Genomic DNA, 16,604 nt, shown 5'->3' on the forward strand with positions numbered 1-16,604 from the left:
CCTTTTCACTTTTTAGGAACTGGTTTGTGGGACAGACTCTTCCCCTTTCCATAAAGTCCAAATGACAGTGTATAGTTTGGTCTGGTGATCATGCCTGATTCTTCTTTCCCACAGGAACGTATGATGTCATTTTGCAGTTAAAACATTCAATAATTCATTTCACAAACTTTTATCTAGTGCCTATAATATGCCAGACACAGTGATATTGTGGGGACACGAGCACAGATTTTAAAATTTAGTGGACCATATTTGTGCCAACACTAGTGTTGACTTGATAGTGTCCATGTATATAGATATACATTTGGCTCTGCAAAACTTTTTCTTTCATAGAAAATATACAGTCTAGTAACAAATTGTGATGATTCGCTGACTAATTTCACTCTTACCTAATAGGAAGCAAAATTGCCCAAATGTACATTTTATACAAGGGATTTAGGATTTTAAGGAAAAGCACAAATGCCATAAGGATTAAGTGGTTATTTCCAGTTTTTCCATGAGTGTTCAATGGAAATGATAGGGTGTTCCTTAAAAGTTCTGTACTTACTCATCTCTGCAAACAGCTGTCTTCTTTCTGCCATGGTATTTCCTCTTTTCCCACTATCTTCAATCATTCTAGGAGACAAAATGGTTACAGTGTTACTACCCTCATGCTAATGAGGCAAAGAGCCATTTCTATGTAAACGCACTTGCTGTAGTGATGCCACAAACTATTTAAAACTGTGTATTTAAGAAGTGTAGCTTTACTTTCACTAATTTAAATCACCATACATATTTTTTCCATACACAATGTTGTTGCAATTGTTAGAGGAGGTATAAAATTTTTATTTTCTAACATAAAAATAACTACAATAGCAGATGACCTTGTGCGAAACTGAATTCAACCATCCACCATCTGTTAGGTGGTTCATTTCCCATATAGTTTCTCTTTCAATTTGGGGGGAATATCTATGAAGAATATAGAGCAGATATTACAGATTCCATTCAAGAAATGATGATATTGAGAATCTCATGAGATTTAGTAAAGTGAATGGTGAAAACATTTGGACTCCAAGACCAGTTCGCCTTCCACCATATTCTGCTGCAGGTTGTCCCTGTGCACCCCAAACCCTAGTTTGGATGCAGGTTATTTTCTAAATATTGATCTCTAAGTTGAGTGTTTGGAACCTGCAACAGTTTTTCTATGCATAATAATTTCATGCAAGGTGGTTAGGTTCACATCTCTCTGCTTAACCATACTACTGTCTGCAGTAATCATTTAAAAAGTGCTATGAAAATGCCAACAGATAAAACAGAGAATCAAAAAATGTTTAAAAAAATTAAAATTTGACTTGAGGAGAAAGAAGATAATGAGAAAGTTAATGGAAATGTTGTTCAGCTCGATAGAAGAATTTGGGGTAAATATTAAGGGTTTTACAGGTTGCTGGAGTTGATTTTTTTATTGTATCTAATTAAGCTTTTGAAAAACTTAAGTTTCCTCTCTCATACATGCAAATACATATACACATATACCACCCTGTTCTGATTCTCAGGGGCAATAAACAGAAGGCATAGCTGATCTTTTTGCCTGTCTTTCAATGGACCCTGCTCTTTCTCAAATATGGTTCTCTGTCTGTGCTATTTTTTGGTCCGGATCCCCTGCTCCCTATGCCTGGCTAACTTGCAATAACTTTTCAGCTCTTAGTTTAGGTGGATCTTGCTCTGAAATGCTCCCTAATTCTATAATTGTCTGGGTTTGGTGCCTTTCCTCTGGCCTCCACAGCCCACTATCCCTTTTTCTCAATGCTGAAAATTCACTTAACAAATCTTTATTGAGTGCCTTCTATATCCAGGAACCAAATTAAGTTCTAGGTATACAACAATGATCAAGTCACAGTTCCTACCCCCAAGGTGCTTATACTCTAGTCAGGCAGATAAAAAGCATAGAAGCAATGAAACCACTAGGAAGTAATTATAGCCATAGTAGTGGAAAGATATGTGAGTATGAGAGACATTGACTACCTGAGGGTAAATTTAACAGAACTGGGTTGCAGAAGACAGGTCAAAAGATAATGGAGCTGTGTACAAAATAACTCACCTAAGGGTAAAAGAAAATATTGGTGAAAACCAATGTGATGCCAGTTATTCTGGTCAAAGAGCCTCACCAGTTGTTTCTATGAGTGAAGGATGATTTGCCTACTGACAGGAAGGGAACGAAGGGCATGGAACAGCTTTGGTTTACAGAGTTTAGGGAAGAGTGTGTTCCCATTCACCATGGGTGATGACGTACCCAGGGTCTGGCCTAAATAATAACTGGAAAAGAATAGGGTTATTAATGAAGTGTCTTCAATTTGGTAACAATTCAGTGCTGAACACAGTCAAGTACTTTCTTTTTATGATTTTAAATATGCAGGTATGGTTAGTATATAGAGATCACACCCTTCCTGATTCACAGAACCCTATCTCCTTTCCTCCAGAGGAAGTGGGTAGATAATAATCTGACATTCACAAAATAGTCTGGATACAGCTTCCAATTTTTATTTCAAGAGCTTAGAAGTAATGTTGAAGCAATAGAGAGACAGAGGATAGAACCAGTGATATGTTCCTGCATCTGTCTGTATGTTGGAATGAGATGAAAAGAACTGTTAAAAATAAATCACAAAGGATGGCAAGCTGGAAAGCTCTGATTGAAAATGTCAGGGAAGGAAAGACTGGCCTCCAAACCCACAGCACTTACTGCCTGTAGCCCTCAATTGGTACCGTTTGTGACATCTCTTTTCTAGTTAACTTTCTGTATGTTTCTCTGTAAGGTTTTTGAGGGCGGTGACTTCAAACATTTTAAATTCTTCACAGTGCCTAGCAAAATCCAAGCAGTAAATGATATGTCCAGTTAGTATTTATTGAAAAAAAAAATGAATGAAACAAAAAAAATAGAGGAAGAACAATAAGAGCTAAGTTTGTTCTCCATGAAATAGACTTTTAATGGTATTTCCCAAAACCGATTCAGAGGAGTTCAATTCAGATTGCACTAGTTTCAGAAATTAATTATTTGAAATGAAGGAGACTAATTTATATCTCTTATAACCTAGGACCATACATTTTAAAGCAAAATCTTGTCTTATGAAACAGAAGCTAAAATAGATGCAAACTACATTGATGTCACCGTTTGGTCTATTCATCATCATTTTGTGATTAATTAACTCATGAAAGAACCATAATTAGTTACATAACAGGAATTAATTCTCACTTCTAAGTAAAATGTGTACCTTATAAGGACAAGAAGGAAAAACTCAGTCGTGTGAAATAATAAAAAGCATGGAATTTAATTATAAATATAAAAGGAAAACAACACATTTCTCATTTCACCACTAAAGTTTCCTGGGAAGCAGCACTATTAGATAAAATTGAGAATACACATTTATTACCCGTTGATCACAGTCATAATAGTAAAAAGGGAAGGCATGCTAGTTTACTGATTACATGGATTCCACAGAGGGACTGATGGACAGAGTCTGTTCATGAATCGAACAGGCAAGGAGGCACCACCATGGGTTCCTTAGTTTCCAATTTAACTCTGATCAGTGGGACTTGATATACATAATGCTTGACTTTCTTCTTAGCAAGAATGAAGAGCAAAACTTTCAGTAGCGGAAGGTGGGAGGGTTTTTGCAGAGAGAAATTTTGCTTCTGAAATTGTCACGAAGCTCTGCTTTTCATGAATTTCAGTATTACAACAGCTGCCCAAAGTCATATAGAGGAGATGAAGGGGAAAAGAACCCATCTTTGACAATACTAATGTCACAAGCTGTGTGGCTCACCAACAGGCCTAATTTGGTGAGTTTCAGTTACTCCTTCATGTAGACAAGATGCTTGCAACCTTAGAATTTACCAGATTGCATAAATGTCAAAATAGCAAAAGGAACTAACAGGTGATGAATAAGTGATGAGCCCCATTAAGTCATTTCCTTTACTAGGGTTCAGTCCCATGAATTATACAGGGTGTGCATTGTTTTCACTTATGAGAATCTATCCATTTCATTTACTTAAGAAATATTTATAAGGTAGCTATAATTTGTCAGATACTCTGCTAGTTTCTCAAGATCCAAAGATGAATAAGACATGATCCTTGCTTTTAAGAAGCTCACAGTTTAGAAGGAGAAACAAATTATTCCAAATGAGAATTGTATTTGGTGTAATATGTACAATAATAAAAATACATACTGAATATAGTAATTTACTTCTGGGAAATCTGAGGGAGGCATCGAAGGGTGACTCCAGAACAGAGTTTATAGGACAAACAAGAATTTTCCAGATGGAAATGAATGGAGGAAATGGTAATCAGAGTTAGAGGTAATCATGGAAAAATCATGGAGCTTTAACAAGAATATATGGGAACTGGGAATAATTCAGTATTGCTGAGTGCAAGTGTGAGCACAGACGCCAGAACAGGCATCAGATCTAGAAGGTCTATTCTCACATCTGGACAGTGTAGGGCTTTCCAGAAGATCAGATGCTACCGCGGTTAAGTAGGAAACTGATTTGTACAGATTTAGGTTTTGGCAAGGAGATTCCAGCATACTGAGTGGAGGAAAGATCAGGCAGGTAGGAGGGTAGGGATGCGAGCACATGATTAAGGGAAGAGTTCAGTTTGCTGGAAACTTCTATGATTCAGGAGCAAGAATATTATGTCTTACGCTAAAGGATTGATTTGAGATTCAGGGTGCACGCAATGGGACTTGGTGATTTGTGGTCTCCATGAAGTATGGTGGGGCAGGGCAACTCAGTCTTTGCTCTCCCACACCATGTCACACACTGGAGAAAGCAATCTGCTGCAGTAATGACTTCATAGAAAGTGAGCTCATCAAGTCACCTTCTTCCAGCATCGTCATGAAAAGGGGGCCACAAAATTGGATAGGGAGGGCTCCCGCTCTCTGCTGCTATTTGTGGGGGACAGACGAAACAACAGAGTAGAACAGTGAGGGAACCAGCAAGAAATAGAGAATAAATCAAAATACAGGGCACAGAGTGTTAGAAGAAATGTGAATTGTATTTTGGCATAGTGAGAATAAGTTCACATTGAAATATCACATTCTTGAGTTACTTCCTTCATGACACTTCTTTAATCCAACATCACCCATACTAAACACACATTTCTATGCCACATGACATAAGAGTTTTAAACGTAAAATCTTAAACTGATGGTGTCTTACATTTGTATAACTTTCTGAAGATTATAAAATGCTTCTCCTGTATTACCTTGAGAAGAATTCGGGGAGATATTATTATTCCCCAGTTACAGCTGAAGAACTTGAGACTCAGGCAGGTAAAAAAATATTTCCCCAAAAAAACATTTTCTGGAAGGGGAAGACATTTAATCCATTTTTTTTGGCTTTTAATTTTTAAATTCCTAGGCTGGGATGAATTCTAATCGCCAGTAATCTTACTCCAGCTGCCACTGTTCAATACAAATTAAGATTTCCTGAAACTAGTAAGTGAAAAGAAGTTGCTAGAGCTTAGTGATTGACAGGCCAAAAGGAGGCGAAGGGGAAGGGTCCACAGCTCTCTCAAACTGCAGGAGAGATTCCTTCGTGTGCTTCTCCCTAACGGAATCCTCCAATACTAAAACAGCGTTTTACTGGACATAATCATGGAGATGAAAACGATTCCCAGTGTCCAGGCTGATGTAAACCCAGATACGTAGAAACACACCAACTCACACACTGGCTCGCGCTCTCACGTTTTAAATCCACGAAAGCCGACAATGCTTTTAGAAATGTCTGGCTCTGCTTTGCCTCTGCTCCGCTTGAGCAAACACTTAAGACCTGCAGACTTTGTGCTTAGTATGACGAGCCTGTTTCCAGGCCTTATTTCCCTTTGCTTTGCTCCAGGGGGATGACAGGAGGGTGCTGGGTTCAGCAATCACCAGGCCCTGCAATCCCCCAAGTTAATAACTGCAGTGAAGGCCATTTCAAGCTCCTTTCCTCCTTTAATTGATTTATTGGTGGCATATAAATGCCTGTTTCCGTTTCTGTTAATGAAAGAGGCCTCTGATACGACTTTCGCAGATTTACATTCTCGTCCTCATCTTTGGCAATATAATAAAATAGTATTCAGAGCTCTTTCCCGAGGCAAAGTATAATTGCACTTGCTTTTACTTCCCAGTCCTTTATCAAGATGAGCCCCTGTAAGTAGGAAAATGCTGTTACTAAAATAAATGGCTATAATGGGCTTCGGATTTCTTTTACTTTGAATGTCATCTTCTGCTCTTGGAACTTGGGTCTTGTAATTGGGGGGCGAGAGGTATGAGCTCACTATTTTAGTATAATGACCAGCTGGATGCATTATCAGGGATTTGATCTCCCCTCCAAAGTACCAACCATAGGTACTTGGCTGCGACTGCCCATCACACTAGCCTGGAGACCTTGTAAAAATGCAAATACCTGGATCTACTGAAGCTGGGGTTGGAACGGAGCACTTGTGTTTTTAAGAGCACCACAGGTGCTCCCGATACGCAGCCATGTTTGAGCTAGAAATAGAATACGAGTTGAGTTTGACCATAAACCTACCGGCAGAACATTAGGGTGGAATTGTTATGTTGTTTTGTTATATGTTTCTCTTGTTTGTAAGACCCACTTTAAAAATGTACCTTGAGCCCAGGGAGAAGATAATTAATTCTTTGGGGAATGTCAATATACCTGAACATTTACATACAGTGATATGGGTACCTAAAGAGGCAAAATTGAAGAAATAGAAAATGCCATTAAAAATTTGAGAAAACCATTTTTATTCCAGGAAGAATGACTCTGAGTGGTACCGTCAAGTCAGGAAGGGACTTGCTGTTCTGGGGTAAGAGTGTACCTGACATTTAAGGACATTTGGTTTTGTTTGCTTTCATTTGGTTTAGTAAGAGGCTGGGACTCCTGCTCATTAGCACCTGCTATCACCCTCATCTTCCCCTTATTAGTAGTAATGGCTTAAAGATTTCAGAGCACGGCTGGGAGCAACTTGGCGTGGGTAGAAAGGAACCTTTTGGAAGGAAGATGATGAAAATTTGAACTCTGTAATGTGGGGTTCGAAGTTATTAAAATGTTTCTGAAGGACTGGGGAGCCCTATCTAGGAGCTCGATTAAAAGGACCTCTTCTAAGGGGAGATCACTCTAAGAAGGTGCTTGTCTATACTGACGCTACCAGCACTTCATTGGGACCCAAGATTTTTCAGAACACCACCTTTTATTCAATATGATGTGCCTTTGGGACAATGGTATTGTGTGTGTATGTGTGTGTGTGTGTGTGTCTATATTTTTCAGGAGGAATAATGTTAAGAGTATAGCCACTTGGTCATGGTGGAACTATGGCAGTCCCTAAAGCTAGAGAGAGAGGTATCTTTGTCCTCCTACTGGGATTGCTCAATTCTTAGCTTCTGGGGGATAGGTGTTAGGAAGTGACTGCCTTCTGATCATTTGGAACTTTCTCAATTCAGTGTAAGATGTCAGAGTTCATAAACATAGGTCTGTTTCTTTTTCCTACATGTCTAATACTTGAAAACAAATAAGTGACAAGTTCCTTCCCTCCATAAGTAGAAGACTGATTATTTTTCATTAATCTTGCAATGGGACAACCTCCATTTTGTAACAAAATTTTGGAGCCCCACTTACAGTAGTGAGACTATACTGTATATATAAGAGTAAAACATTTTGTAAATGTTTGTAAATGTAAAGAGTAAAACATTTATACTTATAAGAATAAAACATTTTGAAAAATTTTAAGATTGTAATTCCAAATTTTGTTCAAATGACTGAGTTAACTTTAGCTTCTCAATAATGAGGCTTCAAAATGACAGGATGTATTAGCTGATTAAGCAGTGCAATGCTGTCTAGGCCATAGTTTAAGCTTTAGATCCTTTTAATGATTTGATAAAAGGTAAGGATACTCGCCCCACCAAAACATTTATGGACATACATGGATACACAAATAAAGGAAGTATAATTGCTTATGTGGGCTGGTTTAGGGGAAGAAGGCCGGGAGTTGGTGAGAATCAAATGTAGCTTTGTTTTGTAGGGAGCACCAACTATTGGCGAAAGAGAGTGGCCGGTCACAGTGGGTGTATCTGCAAAGCAACTGCCCAGGGAGACAGTGCCAGAAGGCTCATGGGGGTCTCTTGAGGCCAGGCAAACAGGAAAGATGTCGAGGAGAAGGCAGTGATGGGCTCCTCACAGGGTAGAAGCCAGCATGCCTGGGTCTACACACTTAATATTCATGTGTCAGGCCGAAACTCGAATCTGATCAATCCAAAATGCTTTAGGACATTATGGCGTGACTGCTGGTGCTTGAAAGAATTCTAACTCATCTTTGTTTTGAAAGATCTTAAAAAGAGTAGTAGAAAGAGATAGGTACCCCTTGTCCAATTCTAACGCATTAAAGGGAAAAAAAATGGGAGCAGTTACTGACCCATGGGCCAACTGTAATCTGGACTTCCGGGAGTGTGACTTCCAGGAGAAGAACTGGGAAAAATAAAGTGAGAATAAGTGTAGGACATGGCATTGAGCATCAAGATACGGGCCAGGGAGGCTTGTGTGCTTCAAAATGTCCATTTTTTATTTTTTAGGGTTAAGGAATGTTATGTGTGGAGACATAGAAAAGGCAGAGTCAGGTAAGAAAATTGTTTTCTGCAGTAGGATGAGAAAATCAGACTCTTTCTGGGAGAAGAAATAGTAATAATAAGATTAAAAGAATAACTGCCACAGCACTATTTAAAACAATTATCATTTTACAAAAAAGCTCGCCCTGTACCAAGCATTATGCAGGAGTTTTCTCATTATGTTCTTAGAAGAACAGCATATGTTGATATTGGTATTCCCATTTTACCAACGTGGACACCGAACTTCTGCGAAATTAAGTAATTACCTAAGTGACCAATTTAGAGTTTCGAACCAGACACATATGACTACAGAGCCACCGAGCTTCTTAAGACCAAAATGGCGTTGTATGAAGTAAGACTCAAAGGAACTTCTCCTTTTTCTCTGAGGATGGTGGTAGTGGGACATTCCCACACATACACACAATGAACGAGGCCAAAGCATCACTGAAGACGTGCATTAGTGGATGCCAAGGGGAGTTGGGCGGGATGGTGGTAAGGGGCTGTGTGCTGGCACAATTTCGCTAAGGAAAGAGACCTACAAGTCATAAAGTGCATAGATCCTCTGCACTCCCTGCTTCAAGTTCTCCCACCTCTCCTCTCTTTTCATTTTATTCCCTCTTTCCTGGATCCAGATTCCTCTTTTTTTTTTTTTTTTAATTTTTATTTATTTATTTGACAGAGAGAGACACAGCAAGAGAGGGAACACAAGCAGGGGGAGAGGGAGAGGGAGAAGCAGACTCCCAGCTGAGCAGGGAGCCCGATGCGGGGCTCGATCCCAGGACCCTGGGATCATGACCTGAGCCAAAGGCAGATGCTTAACGCCTGAGCCACCCAGGCGCCCCCAGATTCCTCTTCTTGCCCTTACTTTTCCTTTCCTTATCTCTGCTCCTTTATTCACTTTCTTCATTTCTATGTGTATTACGGAATATGACTCAAACCAACAAAATAAACGGTTCTTAAGATTGAGAAAGAAAGACCAAGCAAGTATAGCCGGAAAAGAAAACAGAATGTTATATGGTGAATAAGTTCTGTGGATCTAATGTATAGCATGGTGACTGTAGTTAATAATAATGAATTTTATTTTATTTTATTTATTTTTTAAAGATTTTATTTATTTATTTGACAGAGAGAGAGAGAGAGAGACAGCGAGAGAGGGAACACAAGCAGGAGGAGTGGGAGAGGGAGAAGCAGGCTTCCCGCAGAGCAGGGAGCCCAACTCAGGGTTTGATCCCAGGACCCTGGGATCATGACCTGAGCCAAAGGCAGATGCTTAATGACTTAGCCACCCAGGTGCCCCAATAATAATGAATTTTAAACTTTAAACTTTGCTAAGAATCTTAAGCTTTCTCATCAAAAAAAGAAGGTAACTACTTGAGGTGATGAGTGTGTTATGTCACTTGCTTGTGGGAATCATTTCAAAGTGTATAGGTATATCAAATCATGTTGTACACTTTACATATAGTACAGTTTTATTTGTCAATTATACCTCAATAAAGCTGGGAAAATTAAGTTTATGCCCTTAAAATGCAAATTTCCCTGGGAGAACCAGAAAGTTCACCTTGGTGTAATTAATTTGGTTGGTTTCTTCCTCTTCTTTTTTTTTAGAGAGAGCAAGAGAGCATGGGGGAGGGGCAGAGGAAGAGGGAGAGAGAGAGAATCTTAAGCAGCTTCCATGCCCAACATGGACCCCAAAGTGGGGCTCAACGTGGGGCTCGATCTCATGACCCTGAGACCATGACCTAAGACAAAAACAAGAGTTGGACACTTAACCTACTGAGCCACCCAGGTGCCCCAACTCTTTTGAGATAAAGATGATGGGAGGGCAAATGGGGGGAGGGGATTAAGACAGGCAGGAAGGAGGATGTCAATAGGACCACTGCTATCTTTTTACAGATTCAGAACCAATACAAAGCATGAAAAGAACACAGGGTCCCAAATACAGTCCATGAAAGATATGAAAAGATGAAAGAGAGTGTCTATTGTTTTTAAGCCCCCCTCCTCCTTACTAATTCTTCTGTATGTCTCTCAAAATATATTTGTGCCAGAACAAATATTTTCAAAGGGCAAATCTCAAGAATCCTAGATGGTAAAATAAGCTATTTTGTTCTCACTTAAAATGAGGAATAACGGAATCTACATTTAACAACTTTTCAGTCTAGTGTAATTTGTCGGTAGAAAGTGGAATGGAGGCTAACCCAGAGTTAAATATTAAATTAATTAATATCATGCTATTTTTTCCTTTCTCTACTCAAATTCTCTCAGGGGAAAATATCTCGGCCTGATACAATATAAAACAACCCAGAAAACGGCAATGACATTGTAGGGACTCTGATGATTCCTATCCAGTAAAGTCACAGCCAAGTCTATGGGGTTAATATATGCACATGCCAAAATTAAATAGGCCACATGGAAAAGAAACAGGCAAAGTGTATGAGCTGCCAGAAGTTATGGCTGCAAGATCCCCAGCAGTAAACAATGGCATTCTGCACACCACGGTCCTTTCCCTGAGAGGAGGGGTGACTGGCCTGACAGGAGTAGAGAATGGAAAGAGAAGAAACAGAGGCAGCCCTTATTTCTTGCCTCTGGATCTGTTTCCATGACTTAGAAGCCTCTTCGTTATGTCCCTTCCTTTGAAGAGGATTTGTCTGAAATTAAGGAATGACTGGAAGAAATCTCTGTTTCTTGAGAGAACCATGGCTCTAAGTTGGTGGTTGCCAAGAATTTTAGTGGGGAAGAATAGCTGGTGGGAAGGCGCCTTCTTTCTCAGTCTTAAATCTTGCAGGCCCTCTGGATCATTTTGTGGAGGCAGAGGTATGAATGCCTGGGTCATGTGGCAGGAAGGGACTCTGAGATTCGTTTGTGGAGAATAATAACCATAATAGTTAACAGGCATTAAGTGCTTACCATGTGTGGGTAGGCTCTGAATTATAAGCATTTTACAGGCATTGTCCTATTTATTTCTTACCCTAACTCTGAGATAGGTCATATTACACTACCTTGTTTTATGGAGGAGAAAACCAAGGCTGAAGAGGTAGACAGAATAATGGCCTCGCAAGGAGGCGCTGGTCCCAATCTCTAGAATTTGTGAAATTGTTACCTTCTATAGCAAAAGGGACTTTGCAGATGTGATTAAATTAAGGATTTTGCGATGAGGAGATTATCCTGGATTATGTGGGTGGGTCCAATGTAATTACGAATCCTTATAAAGGAAAGAGACACTTTGATGACGGAGGTAAGGCCCGAAGACCAAGGGATGAAGGTGGCCTCCAGAAGCTGGGAAAGGCGAGGAAATGCATTCTTCTCTCCAGAAGGAAAGCAACCCTGCCAACATCCGATTTTAGCACAGTCAGACCCTTTTTGGACTTCTGGACCTCCAGAACTGTAGGATAATTGTTTTAAGCCACAAATCTGTGATAATTCGTTACGGCAGCAATGGGACCCTAATGCAGTTTGAAAGGTTAAGAAACTTCCACGCGATCACCTTGCTGGTAGCCACAGAACCAGGACTGACACTGCACAAGTCTCTCCAGAGGCTTTATATGGAACCGTCATGCTACAAGACCAACCTCTGCCTCCTTAGACTCCGCTAGCTCCCAAAGACCATTCAGTCATTTACTGAGACCTACTATGTTATTGCCTAATGTTTATGATCCTATGTAATCCTCAGATCTGGATGTGTTATCATTCCTATTTTACAGATGAGAAGAGTGAGGCTAAGAGATTTTTAAAAGCTAAAATTTACACCTAGGTCAGTCTCCTTGACTGTCATTCCAAGTTTTTAGCTTTTTCATCCCACTGCCATATATGTGCGACCAACATTTATTTGGCATCTGCTAAACACCACCATAAAACATAAATTCAAATTTGAGTGCTTTGTGCCTCAGTAATTCTTGGACAAATCTAGATGGTCCTATAGGAGTCACTGTACCAACTGCGCTCTAGGAATATTCCACTCCAGATGGTTAGTGGTAGAATCTCTGGACGCAAAGTTACCATTGACACAAGCTCTTTCAATCTCAGTGGCTTAATGATTAGAATTAATTAAGCTACACTCTGATGCCCTCTATATCAACACATTTAATTAGCTCTGATTGCTTAATTAATATGGTCAAATTTAATAGCAGTCAATCTAGTAAAGAATATTCTCAGATTATTAAAATATGAGATCACATATCTGACTATCACAATAGAAGAATCATTAGAACCCCAAGCTACCACATATAAAAAATCATCTGGATGGGAGAATACCCTGCTTCTAACAGATATAATATTCTGAAACATAGGAGTTGCTAGCTAACCAAAGGGTCTGGAAATGAGGTGCCTGCTGCTGGGAACTTTATGATCCCCAGAAAGCCTATACCACAACGAATTGCATTTACCCAATTAAAAGATCACATCCTTTTATTATGTTATGTTATTTTTACCATAATATAAAGGACGAAATGATATATAGTACAATTTTGTAGAAAATGGACCTGCCTAGAGGACCAGAAAACAAAGCTAATTATTGAGTCATAATCCCCACGTTAACTGGTAAATGGAACAAATTGAACACACACACACGCACGCACAATCACCCCGTGACTGTGACGTCGTGGTGCCCCTTCTTCAAACCACCCCCACTTCCACAGACACACGACTAGAAACAGTCACAGTGATGCCAAGTAAGAGCTGTAGCCCTTGAACAAAACATTTTTAGCCAAATAGCATCAATGCCACTGCGGGTATGCTTTTGAGATTGGAAAAGTCCATTCTTGTGATGCATCACTATATGTCTGCTCCGTGAATCTGTGAATACTGAAAGCAAGTGTTCCAGATTCATGCTCCAGTGTCTGCATTTATGGAAACAAGTGTCCCTGGACCTCGTGAGAACATAACAAAGGGTAATAAGCGCAGGCTCAGCATCCAAGACTGAACAAGCGGTTCCTTTCTAAACAAAGGCTTTTGCGGAGGGGTACTCAAGCCATTTCCTGCCGGTCTGGCCACACAGACTAGCGCCCACCATTTCACTGTCATTTAATGCCCCAGAGCAGTGATGCATTTAATAGCACGTTAGTGACTTGAAAGACTTAATGAGTCTAAACTACTACCTGGAAATGATTAGGTACTCAGAGAAATAACTACTGAAAAACTGTTCTTTAAAAGCTCCAAAAAACTGTCGCAAGGGATTCTGGGACATCGGTAGTTGTTATATGTGACCAACAGTATCTTTCGAGCTCCCACAGTGTAGAAATGCACCTCAGAGAGGCTCCCTTCCAGCTGGGCTTGAAACATGAATCAGCCCTGTCTCTTACACAGTTACATCAAGGCAAAGCATTTCAAATAAAATACAGAGCCTGCATAACATTTCAGGGGCAAAAAAAAAAAAAAAAAAAAAGCTTTGTAAGTAAAGGAGTCAGACCAAGAAGCTCCTCATTGTTATTTCCCCATTCGTAATATGTCTGTAATACGGTTTCCCAACTCTCTGGTGTCACTTGGTGAGAACAATGACACTCAGAAATCAAGTGATAGGTTCAAGGCTGCACGGTGAAGTAGCAACATCAAAACTTTTAAATTCTTGGGTCCTGGTTAGAGATGCTTTTCAGTCTACAATATCGTATCATAGTGCCTTCACAAGTCAATGACACTTTTCCTCTTTTCTGATGCACTGATCTACTTCTTTGAGGCAGTGCGTCTAGTGTTAAATGCTCTCAAAAACATTTATCAAGAAATGAATATGGGGTGTTAGGGATGGGGGTCGGGGGAGTAAAGAATGAGAACCTTGGAGTTCACAAATGATTGTTATAATCACAAGGGCCTGCAGAAATCTTCTCAAGCAGGCAAGGCCTGTGGAACCAGATGCCTGAAAATGTTTTAAACTTGAGTTATTGTTCTCTAAGGTCCATTAATAGTCTGCAAAGCAGCCAAGCTAATGAGTTCTTGAAATGACAGCTTTTTGAAGTTTGGGGTGCCTTTGTTCATACCAACTTTAGGATTATGCCAATATTTTCTGGAGGTGTGTAGGGGGCAGACTAGTTGTGATGGTGAAGAATAGAAAGAGACTAAACCTCTCACCTCCAAGCAAAAAGAAAAAAAAAAAAGAGGTCATTTTTCTTTTTTTTTTTTTTAAGATTTTATTTATTTATTTAACAGAGAGAGACACAGTGAGAGAGGGAACACAAGCAGGGGGAGTGGGAGAGGGAGAAGCAAGCTTCCCGCAGAGCAGGGAGCCCGATGCGGGGCTCGATCCCACGACCCTGGGATCATGACCTGAGCCGAAGGCAGACGCTTAACGACTGAGCCACCCAGGCGCCCCGGTCATTTTTCATTTTTAAATATGTCACAGTATGACCAGTGTGCTTATTTTTAATATAGAGCCTGCTTATATCCTAATCACACAGAATCAGAGTCAGGTGTTTTTTAGTTTTAAAAGTTTAAGCTAATTACGCAGTTTTTCTCTGCAAAAGTTGTCAAGAGTTATTTGCAACATGCTCTTGGCAACTTTTTCTAGCCCAGTATTCAATGCTAATCCTCCGTTAATGTGGTGCTTATGGCTCTGGGCTCTCAGAACCAGGACTGGCCCAGGACTGAGAGCCCTGCACGAGACTCTCGATGGAAGGGGCTTGGGAAAGAGGCGTTACTGTTACATCGGCATTTCTTACTGTCAAATGCTCCCCTCTTACAGACAGAGTAGACTCCTAAGAGTAGACGCAAGGGACAGCAGATAGAAGGAGGGAATAAAGAGGTCAAGGTGCAGAGGGAGCAGAAGGCAGAGGAGCTAAAAGAGGGTGACCACTCAACCTCAAGAAAGGTGTCCAGGCTTGCCTTGCTTTACTTGGCAATGGGGATTTTAGTAAACCATGGGAGAGGCAAACAACCAATATGGACACCTTTGTTTTGAAACAAGCAGACATACTACATTGTTTAATTTCGGAAGTCCCTGGGGTCTTCTCACTAGCAGAGGCTCTACTGTGGCTGTCTTTCTTGGTTTAGATGTCATGCTTTATTATGGCAGCTTGTGATTACATGAGCTCATTTAGGAGCCATGCCTTTTGTATCTAACAGCCTCCATAGTAAATGAAGATGCATTCTGGCGAACAGCAAGTAAATGCAGGAGGGACTTCCCACCACCTTTAAAGTCCAAATCTTTAAAATGTCTTTGTAGGTCCTGAGCAATATGGCTGGCTCCTAGGTTCATTGTTGGCCCATGTCACTCTGTTCACTCCCTGCACTGCAGTCACTCATGGCTCGGGGCCTTCCCTTCCTTTGCCTGGAATATTCTCTTTTCTGTTCCCTGTGCAAATCCCAACACTTCTCAGCCCCAAACCCGGCCAGCTCCCATCAGCCTCAGTACCCTAGGGCAGCCTTTCCTAATTTCGCTAATACACTCTAGCTGTCTGCTTTCATAATGCCCTCATAATTTACTTTTATAACAGTTATCACAATTACAGTCATAGAACATGAAATTGGTTTTTTGGGGTCTGTATCACTCATAAGACTGTCAGTTTCATGAAGGGCGTGCAGCATCTCAGGGATGTTCATTAGTACCACTAGTGCCTAGAAGGAATGAATAAGGCCACAGGAGGATCATTACACCGGCTGCAGGCCATTCTTGTGGCTTCCACTGTACAGAGGAGGAAAAGAGGAGCCACTGGAAGACTTCTGTGCCCAGGAGTTAAAAAATGCAAGCCGTAATGACAGAATATTAATCTGACAGTGTATGCACAGGATGAATTGGAGAAGCCTGGGAAGATTGGACTTGGAAGGTTCGGTGGTGGGACTTGGCTTTTCCTCTCTCAGAGCAGTCGTTGGTCGTATACACTGTTCAGAGGGAGGACCATACCATAGATGGATCAGTTGTTGCTAAGAGAAAGGACTTACAAATAAAATGAGAGAAATCATTCACTTTCCCTCTTACGGTTTCAAATATATTTTGGGGATGGGGAGATGTGGTAAAGAAGAACAGACCATCTGAGGAGGAATAATGAAGACTTCACCTCAATAAGTGAAC

At 40.4% G+C, this 16,604-nt stretch overlaps 1 protein-coding gene across 16 annotated transcripts in view; it reads right to left on the minus strand.

The window, feature by feature from the left end:
* Positions 1-16,604, minus strand: part of DTNA (dystrobrevin alpha) — a 340,154-nt gene that overhangs the window by 120,774 nt on the left and 202,776 nt on the right. For all 16 annotated transcript variants that reach the window (XM_078060439.1, XM_078060446.1, XM_078060445.1 and 13 more), the window contains one exon: positions 545-612. In XM_078060439.1, the coding sequence (XP_077916565.1) occupies positions 545-611 (67 nt within the window). In that variant the 5' untranslated portion in view covers position 612. The remainder of the gene's footprint in view (positions 1-544; positions 613-16,604) is intronic.

Source organism: Halichoerus grypus, chromosome 13 (genome assembly GCF_964656455.1).
Source record: "Halichoerus grypus chromosome 13, mHalGry1.hap1.1, whole genome shotgun sequence".
Taxonomy (NCBI): Eukaryota; Metazoa; Chordata; class Mammalia; order Carnivora; family Phocidae; genus Halichoerus; species Halichoerus grypus.